The sequence below is a fragment of the Carassius auratus genome, chromosome 9, assembly GCF_003368295.1.
Source record: "Carassius auratus strain Wakin chromosome 9, ASM336829v1, whole genome shotgun sequence".
Lineage (NCBI taxonomy): Eukaryota > Metazoa > Chordata > Actinopteri > Cypriniformes > Cyprinidae > Carassius > Carassius auratus.
This window is the reverse complement of record NC_039251.1, coordinates 13,245,488-13,260,711: the sequence shown is the minus strand read 5'-3', so window position 1 is coordinate 13,260,711 and position 15,224 is coordinate 13,245,488. Positions and strand designations below refer to the sequence as shown.

At 37.7% G+C, this 15,224-nt stretch overlaps 1 protein-coding gene across 11 annotated transcripts in view; it reads right to left on the bottom strand.

Annotated features, from left to right (window-relative positions):
* LOC113108412 (peripheral plasma membrane protein CASK) overlaps positions 1-10,798 on the bottom strand; it is a 153,596-nt gene extending 142,798 nt beyond the window's left edge. For 6 of the 11 annotated variants that reach the window (XM_026271533.1, XM_026271535.1, XM_026271543.1 and 3 more), the window contains exon 1: positions 10,149-10,797. In XM_026271533.1, the coding sequence (XP_026127318.1) occupies positions 10,149-10,207 (59 nt within the window). In that variant the 5' untranslated portion in view covers positions 10,208-10,797. Of the gene's footprint in view, positions 1-10,148 lie in introns of all 11 variants that reach the window. The other 5 variants (XM_026271538.1, XM_026271542.1, XM_026271544.1 and 2 more) reach the window with 2 other exon arrangements.
* Positions 10,799-15,224: the final 4,426 nt, after the last annotated feature.

Genomic DNA, 15,224 nt, shown 5'->3' with positions numbered 1-15,224 from the left:
TGGCTACTAAATGATGTCTAATATTAGCCAATGGCTAATAAATTCTCAGATTTTACTCGAGAGTGTGTTAGTTGGAGGCTAAGCAAGTTTAGCACAGATATATGTTCACTCGCGAACACTGACTCTCCGTCAGGCGATCTGTACTTTTTTTCTAAAATGGATGCGCAGTAGGGCTGCACGATGTGTCGTTAAAGCATCAATATCGCGATGTAGGAATCCACAATAGTCACATCGCAAAGATTAATAAATATAGTGACAAAAGTATTGCTCGTGGTAAGTTCATGTTAGTTGTTAACAATTCAAACCATATCATAAAATAATTTACTCTAATTTAAATAATACTCATTTAACAATCTAACAATCACAATCATTTAAATTGAGAATGTTAGTGTGCTCACCACATTTTTGTTTGTAAAAAAAATATATTAGATTTGATTTCATATCGCAATATATATCGCAGAAAGATAAAATGTTGCAATGTAATTTTTTCCCAATATCGTGCAGCCATAATGCGCAGCGCACCTGTATTTAATGTACCGTAAACTCTAGTGTGAAATCGCTGTCGCTTTCTCTCACACTCACGTAGAGAAAGAGAGAGATAGAGAGAGAGAGAGAACATTTAAACAATATTATTTGTTGCATTTCCCTGTCAAAATAGGTAGGCTATTTTATAAGCGAGTCTACAGAACAACTTACTGAAATGCTGTGTGTAAAAGCTCATTCAATGTTTTAAACTGTGGGAAACGTGTAAAGCTTATAAACATTTCAATGTAATATAAATTGGCCTCAGAATAACCTTTCGGTGTCCATACGCTCATCAGTCAGCTAGAAAAATAACTATAAAGAGGAGCATTTTGCTATAGTTATGCGCTATTGCATTTTAATATTTTTACTTAACCTGTTGTCTACATGTTTCAAAGAACCATCTCTTTCGCAACTTTTTATAATATAAGGAACCTTCTTTCTCCACAAATAGCCTTTTGTGAAATGTAAAAGTCCTTTAGATGTTAAAGGTCCTTTATGAAGCCATTTAGACAAAAAAGGTTCTTCTGTGGCATCATGAAGCCCCTTTATAAGCGTGTATGACAAAATTTATAAGATGCACTGAGGAGGAGCCCAAACTACACTCGCCAGGTGATGCTTAAAAGTTGTAACGGAAACAGGTCAATTTAGCTCAAAGGGAATCATTTAATAATTTAAAGGGAATTTGAACAGAATCACTGTTTCGCCCTGTGCGCCCTGCGATTCACTGAACAAGCCGTTTAACATCAAATCTGCGCTGGATATTAATATCCAAACTATAGTGAAACACTATCAATTAGCACAGTAACAAGATCGACAGTTTAAGACATTAACTTGTAAGCACAAAACACAAGATACTTCTCTTTTCAATATGAATAAGGCTTTATTAGATAAATCTAAGACATATAAACTAATCTAACACATAAACGCACGCACTCACACATTCACAAAAGTTGCAGGAAGATCGAAAGTTAGGGAAAGATGAGTTTAAGAGAATGGAAATATGGAATCCCAAGTTTACAGCAATACGTTAAATTGCATAGACATGAACAACCATCAATCACGTAATTAGCGCTCGCATTGAGTTCCTCAATGAGGTTAAAATTATATTAGATACACCAGTACAAATGTCTGAGGGTACATTGCCTTGGTTTCCGATGTCGCTGATTGGCTAGAAGTTCAGTAGTCGCTGAAATGACGTCTTGGGGAGCCCGTGCTTGGGCGTTGGTTGAATATGCAGAGTTGTGTGGCTGGTTGAAGTTGAACTCGACGTTACAAACTTAATTCAGAACACGAAACTCTCAAACGGAAAAGAAAAGAAATAAAGTTTGACGAGACAAGGTTGGGTTTCTTCTCATCGTGACTGAGTAGCAGCAGGCTTGCAGGCTGAAGCACACTGCAACCGCGCTCAAAGAATAGTGATAAAAAAAACATGGCTTATAGCAGAAAACACAGCTAGAGACTAAAAGCAAAGATTTTATGGTGTCCTAAGTATTTAAACTGGCCTGTTGGCCACACCTCAAATGTTGTCTTGACCAATCAGATATTGTCTTGGCTCGGGGGTATCATAAATCATATGTTTATCTTACCAAGCATGTGGTCCGAATTTTCCTGCCTTGCAGGGTCTAATTTTGGACATGATTCCTATTACCAGGTAGGGCTGCACGATTCTGGATAAATTGAGAATCACGATTTTTTGATCTCATATAGAGATCACGATTCTCCTACGATTCTTTATTATTATTATTACTATTAACATTATCATTATCACAAGTATATAAATTAATTATTTTATTTTGCAAGGATTCTTTACATTGATCAAGTGTGACAAAGACATTTATAACAAAATATTTCTATTACACACAATTATTGTTCTTCTGAACTTTCTATCAAAGAAACCTGAAAAAAATCTACTCATCTGTTTTCAACATAATAATAATAATAATAATAATAATAATAATGTTTTTTTTGAACGGCAAAACAGCATATTAGAATGATTTCTGAAGATCATGTGACACTGAAGACTGGAGTAATGATGCTGAAAATACAGCTGCACACCACAGAAATAAATTACATTTTAAAATACATTCAAGTGAAAGCAGTTATTTTAAATGGTAAATATTTCAAAACTTTACTGTTTTTGCTGTACTTTGGATCAGATAAATATAGTTTGGTGAGCAGAAGAGACTTTAAAAAAACATTACACATCTTATGGTTCAAAAACTTTTGACTGGTAGTGTATATATAATATATTTAAAACCCCAGTTTTTTTAATATTAGAATGATGAAAAAGTTGTTTAGATCACTGATTCAACGACTCACTCATAAACCTACTACACTTGTTTCATTTCTGGATGAATCAGCGTTTTTGAACGATTCTCTTGAATGAAAAATTAATTCATTGACAAATAAATTAAGACACTTGTCGCCACCTATTGGTGAAACAATGCAATCGACACAAACGTTATTTAAAGCGCAGTACTTTCAAAAGGGGATTTGTTATATTTTGATCGCTGCCATATAGACATCAATGTTTATATTTAAACAATAAACTTTATCCCAGTATTTCTGTGATAATATAAATGACCGTAAGACAGATATAATACTGTGTAGTTGAAAAGACTGTTTGTGAAGATGTTTCTTAACCAAACATGGTAAGAGCTCTCTCTGTGTCAGCGGCAGTGCGCGCACGGATTTGAATGATCCGGTAAGACTTTGTCAAAGGTTTAACAGACTCGGGGAATCGTTGTCTTTTAGAAATGAGATCGAGAGGGTGTCTGAATCGAGATCGCGATCTTTTAACGATTAATCGTGCAGCTCTATTACCAGGTTATGATATATTTGACAAATAAATGATTGTCAGGACAATATCAAGCAAGCAGATTCAATCACACACATACCAAACATAATTATGAATCATTAAGCTATGCCATAGTTATTAAAAAAACATACACAATAAGTGATTATAACATGATAGTCATATGTGTGGGTTACACATAAATGAATATGGAGTGAAGCGATGGACTGATTCATTTAGAAGTCTTTTTGAGTTCATTCTGGTCCATATATATGTACAAAAAGACATTTTCTTTGTCATTCTCTGACATAGGGATGTTCTGTGGAGAGCAGAGGATACAAGTCCCCCCCCCCCCCTTAGGAATTTCAGTATGGTTCTGCTGGGTGGGGGAAGTCAATGGAAGTGTTTAACTCATGGGTTTCCATGTGATGTCCAGCGTTGCATTTCGATTACGAACAACATATCTGACAATCTCTTCTGTGAATTAAAATTGTCAATAATTGTTCTAGTGGTGTTAATGTTGAAAGCTGTTGTGTGAACAAGTTGGTTGGTTGGTTCTCTTCCTTGGGACTTGTGGCACAGAATGTTTTATGACTTCCTGAGGAATTCGGCTCGTGTTCCAAACACTGCTTTGATAGACTCTTTAATTTGTCTGGTTCGACTCATTTCTGTTACAAAGTCTTCTAAACAAACTACAATAAGCAATGCAGTTTAAACAGAATGTCCATGAAAACACAAGAAATTAAAATTCAATACATGGTACAAAAAATAGTGTGCTTGAAGAAGGAATATGACGAAATGCAGAGGAAACCGTCTCCGTTCACGTTTAATTTCACAGTGCATCCTAACAACATTAAAGGAAGGTAAAATTTGGTAAAACCTGAGGGACAATGCCTTCACTAAATAACAACCTGCTGTCTGCATCCACCATGGCACAGATTGCCAAAACTCAACTCGTAACAACATAAAGCTGAAATAAGTCACAACACTGTCAAACTTAATCACACTCCCAACATTTTGCTCAAAGCTAGATGCTCAAGCAAGCCGATTCAGTGATCTTACCCTCTCATCTGGGTCAGTGTGTCAGTCAGCCTCGAAACAAAGTCAGTGACACACTCTTACTGACCTCATTACCACCCCTCCCACGCTCATAAAAAAAACACTATTAAAGACAACATGCTTATAAGCATGCTGTTAATTTACATTTTAACACTTGTTTTGAGGGGTTGAGGTGAAGTGTGGGGGGAGCTTGCCTTTATTACAAGATTTTTCTTCTGCAGCTAGGGATAAATGAAGGTCAATTACTTATGGTTTGTGGTGCTTTCACAACAGGATCCAGCAGAATCCTGGGGGTTTATGAGACCGGGATAGTTTGATTTGTTCTCAGTGGGGACTAACCTGCAGGAAACCGTGTCAGAGTTATCTATGGCTCTCACTCTCAGTGGACAAAAGAAAACTCTATGAAAAGGTTTCTTAAGGACAAATATGTTATATCAAATACCTGGATGTTAAAACTTTCCTAGACTCAAACACACAGTAGTCTTAAGAATTTAAACACTTGAAGCGTGTTTTGCTAGGCTGCACTGCCAGGTCTAACAGAGCTAAATCTGCTGTGCAGCACACTGTGGCCTAAAACTCTTGTTCAGGCTGCTTGATGATGGTTTCATGCATCAGCAAATCTCAATCAGACTGCTAAGATGCTCTGGCACCATTCTGAGACTACTAAAGCAATAGTGCCTAAACAACACGATCACTCTGGACTTAAAGCCCACCACTTGGAAGTAGTACATTACAGTAGATGACCAGTAACAATATATACAGAGCCAAATTCAGCCACTTTATCCAGCTCTGTGCTTTGGCATACTACTAGTGTCCGCACTTAATAGTTTGCAAAGCCATCTGCCATGGCTGTATGAAACTTAAAAAAAAAAAAACAATGAATAGATTTCCAAACATCTGTCCTGAACATGAGAATGTAAAAAATAAACAAATGTCAGTTTTGCTTTGAATAACACAATATAAACGGCTACTTGGAAGGTAGCAGCTTTCAGTGTTTAACAAACATACCGAGAGGTCAGACAAAATATAACAATGAAATATGGCACTGCTGGCTGGTTCATCTACCCTGACTCTTTGTCCTATGCTGTATTAGCAATCTGTGCCGTTTATAATAACAGACATAAACACAGCACGTGCACACACCCACATCTTTTATTGAGCTTATGGCAAGCTCATGCTAAATGACTGAAAGACTAGCCGAATCACTTGTGTTGCTCACGCTACGCAACAAGATTTCTTCTCACCTGTCGTCATCTTGTCATAGCTGCGCGCATACTACACAACACAATGCTAACAAGGTGCACACACTACAAAACATTCAGTAAAGAGGCGTTCCCAATAATCAGTGAAAATAAGTTTTCTCTAATTTTCGAGAAATTACAGCGATTGTAGGCCATTTCTTCAAGCATGGACGATCAACTGGCCCTTCAATTGGTCTGTGCACTTATTTTACCCCGAAAATGTTGATCGACTTGTTTTCCTGTCCAATAAATTTGTAATGGTGTCGGTTACGTTCAATAAAAACACACACATGGCCTATTCTCAAGTCCATTTAAAGTTAAATTTTTTGAACAGTTGTTTGAAATGCATTGAATCATTTTTTTAAATAGTCTTGGAGATTTTTGAATTGCTTAAATCATAAATGCAGCCCGGGTTGAAGCCTGCACTGATGTTTTTGTTATGGCAGCCGTCCCCTCTGCACATATACTTTTTGCTTTTTGCGGTTTGTTATTCTGCACGAAACGTCATGCCAATAAATAATAAATATTGCTGACTTGTGCGTTTGCAGCGCTCTCTTAACGCTCGTCCCTTATTTGACGTTGAAAAAGGAAACGTTTTTTTTAGTCATGCAAAATCGTTTTTACAATCGATTCAATGAACACTTATGTCTTAAAAATTTAAAATGATTTTTTTCACAAAAGTGACAGCCCTACTTGTGACTAATCAAAGGCTGCCAATGTGAGTGTGCACACTGACAGATGTGCAAAATGCCAGGCGTAAAAGCATAATTTAAAAATGTATATATATTTTAAAACTGGCCGAGTTAAAAACTGGCCGACCAATGAGATTGCTGCTTTTGTTCACATGCCTGGAGCTGCTGAGTTACAGTAAAACACGACTTGGTGGCGCTCAAACACAAAATGGTCTTGCTGCGCACACATTGATACCTAACTATAAAGAGGAAGTAAACGTAGACGAAGATACATTGAGGCAAGATGAATGTAGAGCTCCTGGTCTCATAGGTGTCTGAACTAGGGATGCACGATAATATCGGCACAATATCGGTATCGGCCGATAAAAGCTTAAAATGACCATTATCGGTATCGGCCGATATGAATATTTCTGCCGATGAGCCAAACCGATATTCTCCAAGTGAAATAATTGACCTGTTTTTCAGATGTGAATGTCTGTCTACATTTGTAAAATAATAAATTTATGGTAGAATCAGTACAGAAGAGATACATGGATTTCTCTTCAGTAAAATTAAAGTTTAAATATATCAGTATATATTTGTATATATATCAATATCGGTATCGACATCGGCCAAAATTATTTTGAAAATATCGGCATATCGAATATCGGCCAAAATCCAATATCGTGCATCCCTAGTCTGAACACAAAGGGCTTTACGACAAACGCAACAGCGACTACAAAAATGCGAGAGGCTGTGAGTGATGTGACGGTATATAAATGCACATTCATTCACAATGTACAAATGAAGCTTTTAATGTGATTTAAACTTTAAAAGTACATTAAAATAGAAACAACACAAAAGTTATTCAACATGGAAAGCAAAGGAAATGTAGTAACTAAATAATTTCCCCAGATAATTGTTTCATATCGTGTGCTTTGCAGGGCTGCGGGACACAGGACAGAAAGGCCATCCTTGTTAATTCATCCCTTTTACTTATTAATTTGTGGCAACTGTCCATGTTTCATTAATTTTGCTCCCTAAATAACCCATGATTTAACTGAAATAAGGGAACAAATTAATAAATCGAGCAAATTCTTAATTCATGAAATCTTTCATTTGCCTTTCCATGTTTACCACAGAAAGAGATGCGAAAACATTGTGCGAAAACAGTGATTAAAAGTGAAAGATAATAAAATAAACCTGCGAAATTAGAGGGTTAGACTGTAAAGATTTAGATTTAGGAACAGAAACAATGCCTAAATGTTATTGAATTTGTGGAAATTCGTGACCAACCGGCAAACCAGAACAAAACGACATAAGTGAAGGCCATAGGCTCGAACGGCATCCAGAGGCATGGTCGCGATCTAACATTTTCCAGTTAACCTATTATTCCTCTAATAAACAAAGCTTTTATACCACACTTGTCATAATCAGAGCTTATAATTTGTAAATAAATCATTGCTGGATTCAAAACAGCAATTAAAAGGCTGTGACTGACACTGACAATACGTTTTCCAGGAGCATTCAATGATGTTACTAAGTGGTGATGCCGCAACAAGCATCGGTCACGAGTTTCTGCGTGTACCTAACTAGGGCACAGGTTCTCAAGCCCTGGGACAAAATGGGATGCTTTAAGTAAAATGTATAGCTTATATAAGTAATAAGCCTTACATAAAAATAACAATTTGTTTTCATTATTTATTATTTTTCACGTGCCGATAATATCAAACAGGTTTGAAAATGTCGAAGCATCTGTTATAGTTCGAGACAGGTTTGGATCACATTGCTGACCTGCTCATACTTAACGAGCACTGATTTGGTCACAATCCGTGACACTGTCCGTGACTAAATCCAGCCCAAAATCCTGTGGTGTGAGCATGGCTTCACATTGGCCTAGGGAGGGAAGCAGTGTCAGTCGGAGTGTACCTGCTTAATGGACAGCATCCTCTTTCCTTTCTTTACCTCCAAACACCACTATGAGGCCTCAGGGTAGCCACCAAACAAGAAAGTGGATCACAGACAGTGACAAGCCACAGAGACAGATAAAAAGGATTTCAATTTTGTGTGTGTACTGTATGTGCATCACTTTGAAAGAAAATGAATCGGTCCATGGCAGAACAACCTTGTAAGGCCCTGTAAACAAAACTTACAGTACTACAGGTATTTTTTTTTTTTAAACAAGGCAGAGGTAAATATATCCTTGTATCTAAATATACGATATGAAAACAGTCCATCAACAGAGTTTCTCTTTTTTTCACTGGCAAATTTTGATTGCCTGAATATTTTTAAACCCAAATTTTTATAATATGCACCTAAATATAGTTTAAGCAGAATCCACCGCAATGCATATGCTAACTATATGTTGTTTTGTAATTATGAGACAGCTACATGTACCAAACTGCTTCTAATTACAAACTCTGAGTACCAGAGTGCCATGTTGGGAGCTCTAATTACATGGTATTGGAAAAGTACATGCATTATATTCTTTACATCAAAACTCAAGCAAACACTTGCATATCAGTGACAGCTGGAGAAAAACCTGGTTATATAACACAAAAATATGAGATTGTCTTATAACAACAATAGTTCCACAAATACATCTACAACCTGAAGATAACTGTGTTTCGGTTTTATATGAAAGGATCCAGGCCTGCTGATACATGTGCAGTGCCCTTCACATCAAAAAGTCGCCAAACTCGTAATGTGGCTTAACAAAGCATTCAATCAGAAACGACTTTAATCTCTATGGTGTTAGATCCCTATAGCTTTATTCCCTAAAAGGTTCATTTATTATTACTTTAAGCCTGGCTACAGCTGTACTACTATTGCATTGATGTGACACTTACCACAAATATCTGTCAACTAGGTACCACTAACAAAAATATATTTTATTTTGTGTGAAAGAAAGTGTTTCTAAATGTTACAGATAATTGGTGTGACTGATTTTTATTAACTTCTCAAATCTGTTATCTGTTGTTCGATATTGAGACCAACAATAATGACCATAACAATGAGCAAAACAAATAATATAAAACTTAATTATTAGAATAGACATACATATATATATATATATATATATAGTGTCAAAAAGCAAAAGAAAATATTACAATCAGTACTGAATATACTTTTTTTTTAGACACTTACTCATAAAAATAATTTGCTTCTTATATGTCATACAAAAAGCAGTCCATCTCTACCGAATGTTGGAGCAAATTACATTACATTGGTTGAAACATTAATGCCCATTTTGGGACATTATTGCATTTTAAAAATTAAACAACTCATTATGATAGCCAGAACTCAAAAGACATCCAACACTGACCATTCAAAGTAAAAGACATGCAGTGGCTATTAACAATGACCAATAACATAACCACAGGCTAACATGACTACAAGCACAAACCTGATTTCTGGATGTAAGTTAACACCCCAAATGTCAGGTGACACCTAAATCTCCTTTAAAAATGCATATGACACGGTTTATTCATCACAATCCTTTGCAGATATCATCAGAGCTGACAGCAATAAGTGTAGCTATGCAAAATCACTCCTGTCTTGTACACTGGTTGTGAATGATCTACCTGCATGAATGCTGAAAGTACAGACTTATCTCATCTCTCACACACGCCACTCCCATTCCTCCTGCTTCAGACAACATGCCGTTTTTGAAGAGTTAAGACTGGATGTATCTGTCATGTATGTTCGACAGCAGCACTGCACCACAACAACCGAAAGTGCAGTGACAACTATGATGCTCATCTGACATAAGACACAAAATGCAAAAGACGAAGCTCGAATTGCAGATGCACATTTGCTTGTGTTGCATGATAAAAGTAATCAAACCATGACACTTACTTGCCAATGACCTCGCACAGCTCGTAAACATCTTCAAAGAGCACGTCGTCGTCGGCCATGGTCCAACAAGACCGGGGAATTTACACTCCACCAGAAAAATCCGTCCAAATGGTAAATATATCAGAGGATTACAGCGTAGATACTTCAGAGTACCAGGAACGTGCGGCGCCAAGAAACGCTGACAGCCGACGTTACCGCTCTCCAAATTCCGACAAACAGGAAATTATTGATTCCTGTCGGTTTTAATGAAAGGAAAAATATCCGTTGGTGGTTCGGTTGAAGCGGGCGGACAGTAGTGAGCGCACGGTCCGTTTGACTCACTGTGCCCCACCTTCTCCTCCCTCTCTCCAGGCCCCCTTAACGTTAATCCCGCTTCCACTCGAGGCTGGGGGAATTCAAACGTTAAAAACAACTCCAAAATAATCGCTGTTGAAGTCAGAGAACCGAGTGGGTTAAGTCGACTAAACGCTAAACTAACTAACTCGATTCTGTCGAGCCCAAAAAAGAACTACACGCCGTTTCTGGGATAAAAATGTAGGCTGTTATTAAAAGTGCGCAGTTCAGTTGATTCTACTCATTCTACCCACGCGCAGGGCTTCACTGAGACGCGCGAGGCTTTTCCCTGCTCGCCGCCGTTGCTCTAGTTCCCCGCACAACTCCAGCCAAGGGTTGCCAGGTCCTAGAGAAATTTCCAGCCAACGCTTTCTCAAAACCCGACCAAAAGGAACGAAAACTAGCCCAATTTTTGCCCTGTCCAATCACAGCTGAGAGCTGCTTTATTCCATAAATACCCTTTAAATAAACTTTTAGATTTTATTTATTCTATGTTTAGAATCTTAGCGAGACTTTGACATATAATATGTAGCATGTGCATATTATTTAATTTGTATTTTATTATTATTTTAACCTTTCTTTCATTTTAATTCCCAGCACATTCATGATAAAATGTAAAATTAGGGCTGGGTGATATGGCCAGAAATATTATGACAATATTTTTTTTCATATTAAAATGTATTATCACACTATTCATTTACCATTATTATGGAAGGAAATGCTTTGAGAATGCATATAGGCATGACTTTTTTATAATAAAATATATAACAATTAATTATTTTACAACAAAAACATTGCAACTTTATTTTCAAATAAGATGCACGACAAAACGGTAGCCTATGTTTGATATTAAAGCATGGATGAAAACTATTTTGATTGAATTATATTTCTTACAAATAATAGTAATAGTATTAGCCTATTATTTTGAGAAGTACTATATCATGGTAACATATTTCTGTAAAAAAAAATTGCACGTTTGTCGGGAAGATACGGTGAGCAGCTCTCTCGCAGAGGCTTTGGAGATGAAGTTCTTGAAGTGCGAGGCAAATGCTGAAATGACTGTGAGCTTCACGTGTGTTTAGTTTGTAGACAAAACTATAACTTATAAGCAGACTTATAAGCGACATGTTTTGACTGGTTGTTGTCGTGTTTAATTCTGATGTCTAAAAAAGAAAACTTAACATCTGCTCTGCTCTGGGTGAAACTCAAGTTGTGATATGGCATCCTCTCCATTCTTAAGTTGCCAGGTATATATTCCAAGTATAATACACATTAGTAGGATCTATTTTAATGTTTATTTGTATATAGATACACTTTAGGCAGCCGCGGTACATGATAAAAGTAGCCCAAAAATACGCAACCTGCGGCTCTGCAATTTTCCCTGCGACTGCATTTTCAAAATAGTCCAAATGTGCGGGAAAACCGCGACCCTGGCAACATTGACTCCAGCGCTGCTGCTCCCAGTTTCCCGAAAACGCAAACTCCTCCCACTCAAGGTTATGAAACTGGATTCCCTCACGCCGTAATGGCTCCTGCAGGACTTTTGTATTCCGGAACTCATGCATAACCCAGCACTACGGCTTGAGCCAAAATGACGAACAGGCGTCTCAGAAACTGTCTGTCAAACTGACCGTTTCTTAATACAGTGTGTGTACATTGAAAGATGCGAAGTGTTTATCAAATTAAACCACTTTTGGAAACCTTTTATTTACTAGCTATACGTCAATACAGAAAATGTGCAGTATATGAATATAATATAATCTTTAAAAAGTATCTTTAAAAGTAATTGGAAGAGTGAAATTTTATTTTTTATCTAAAATGAATTAATTCGAATTTAAAGTAGGCTAGCCTACTAATAGCTATTAATAATAATGTTTAGATATATTGGAACCATACTAATCCAAATCTAATCATTTAGTTAGTTAGTAGGCTATACTGTGTCATTTTATTTTTAATAATGGCCAAATAAAATTAATGGTTCTAATACACAGGTGAATAAAGATTACAAATATAAATTCATGGTATACCAAGGTGTATTTGTAGTCCAATTCAAGGAAGCTGACTTAAGGTTGGCAAAGGCAGCAGATTGAAATGCATTACTCTGGGTTTTGTCTGCACTTTTTACATTAGTGCCTTTGAATTATTGCATTGATTTCTGTAGCTGATGATTGGTGGGATACACTTGAGCTAATTGGATTCTCTACATTGAGTCCATTCATTCAGTCTAGAAATCATTCAGTCACTTCTCATTGTAAATTTATAGTCCGAGTCCTAAAAAAACAGTTGAATCATAGCCTCATTGATGTTGGCATAAAGTCAGCTGACTCAGCTGCAGTAATTTTCAAAGATTAAACTACTAACTCACACACAGTCATACACACACGCACACAATGACCACATGACTGCACGTATTTAAAATGCTAAATAGAATACTGATTTATTAAATGTCAAATTGTTACTTTTTTACTAGTACACTGAGTTTGAGATTAATATACAACACAGAAAAGGAAGCTGATTTTCAAACAATGCGTTTCAGGCACTGAGTGTGATGGACAGAGGAAATTTGGTATCCTCCAGTGCATTTGATATCCTTTTCCTGGCCAATGGTGGCAGGTGAATGGCAGAAATAGCGAAATTGTATGTGTGCGCCAGAGGCTGGTTTTGTCTGAGCTCCTGGATGACTTGTGCAGGGTCTAAACGACATTGCTTGGAGGCAGGGGGGGGGGGGATCTCCCTCGGTAAAATTATATGGTTATTTGGATTTAGCACACTTTTTTTAAGGTTTGAGATTTACATGATCCTCTTAAGCCTAAAGACTGCCTATACCTTATAATTCAACTGTTTCTCTGCTCTTGTCTCAGTGTTTCTCTGTTAGTTCTCTCTGAGTTTCTCTCGTTCTAGACAATTATCACTTGAAACCACAGTGAATGATCAGCAATTTGTGATGAAAGACATTTTGTGACATACAAAGATGTCAATAGAAAGACTGACTTTTTGCAGCAGTTAACTAAATAATTACGTTGATATTGCAATTGGCAAGTGAAAAACGCAAACTCTACGAGTCTTCTGTTTGGCACATTTGAGGCTAATTGTATTGTTGTAATTGGGAACACTGAATTTAAATTCAATCCGACTGAAGAAGCAATGGTACTGCGGGCCATGATAAGGTGGCTGATTCTTACAGCAATGGGAATGGCACTCCTGGCCGTGGCAAAGATGTTGTTTATCCAACTGAAGAGAGAATGGCAGTCCTGGCCATGTAGGACTCAGATCATTGGGAGGAGTCTGTACTGTACAGTCTGCTTTGGACACCTGTCGGGGGCTTAAGCTGACACTTGACTGACACTTAGTCAGGGACTAACCCTAACGAAAGGAAAATATATTGCAAAATATACAAATGATTGCCACTTTCAATATATTGCAATATATTGTAAAAAATAAATATATATATATAAGAATATATGCCTAATATATTACATGATATTTTCCAATATACTGCAATATATTTTTCTTTCATAAGGGAAAGCCGACATTAAACCTTGTTCCGAGGCTGAGGCCGACAGTGAACTCTGGTCGAGGGCTGGAGAATGCTCTGATTTCTGGTTAGGGGCATGAGCCTTTACTGGGAACTGATTGGGGCCGGGAGCCCACGCTCGAATCTGGACAGGAGCTCAGGAGCTTGAACTGATCTGGAGCTGCGCTCTGAGACGGGTGTATTGTCTGGATGCAATTCTCTTACAGACTTTTGGACTGAAGGTAAACTTGCCTTTTACTCACTGGTATGAATGGGCTCTGGTGCAGATTCAAGGGTTAGGTTAGAGCGGGCTCTTTACTAAATTCTGGGGTAGGAACGTACTCTGAAATTATTTCTGGGGTAGGAACAGACTCTGAAATTATTTTGACTGTGGTGGATTCTAGACTGAACTTGATCAAATGAGCGGACTCATGGACTGGAGCTGACACTGTTGCAAATTCACTTCTGGATTCTGCGACTGGAACGAACCCACAGGCTGGACTGGACACTGGAAAGGCTCTAGAATGGTAGCCATTTTGACTTCTGACTTGGTACTGGTGACCTTAACAGGTAATGCTTTCAGAACAGCAGCCATAATGTGTGATATCAGAGGCCATGATTGTTGATGACTGAAGTTCAACAAACCTAATGGGTCAGGACTCAGGATCGGCAGCCATAATGGGTGAGGACTGGTGGTTAGAGGCCCTGATAGGTGATGACTGAAGGTCGGCGGCCATGGCGGATAATGACTGAAGGTCAGCAGCCCTGTTGCAAGCAGACTGGTAGCCATGACAAGTGCCGATATTACCGGAAGGCTGAGCATTTTTTCCAAAGTGGACTGGCTTAGTAGAAGGGCATAGAACATATTGTTCCAATGTGCAATTAGTGGTGTTGCAGGGCAACAGTGAGTGAAATGGTCCATCCAAACCTACGTGAAAGTCATCAACTCCTCATCCTTCAAATTAGCTGCAGAGGCCAGCTCCAAGAATTCTTGGGCATATTCCACTAAAGGTAGGCCATGTTGAGAAAAAGAGTATAGCTGGTCCGATAGAAGGGGGAGGGTATTCATGTTGTAAATCCAATCTTACGAACTAGTCTTCTGTCACACTACAGAAGGAGACCTTGGAGAAACAGACAGCTTGCTGCGGACTAGAGGCATACAGTAATGAAGCATTTTTACTCTGCTGTAAAAGTACTTTTCAAGTTCTTTATCAGAGTGGTTTTTTTTT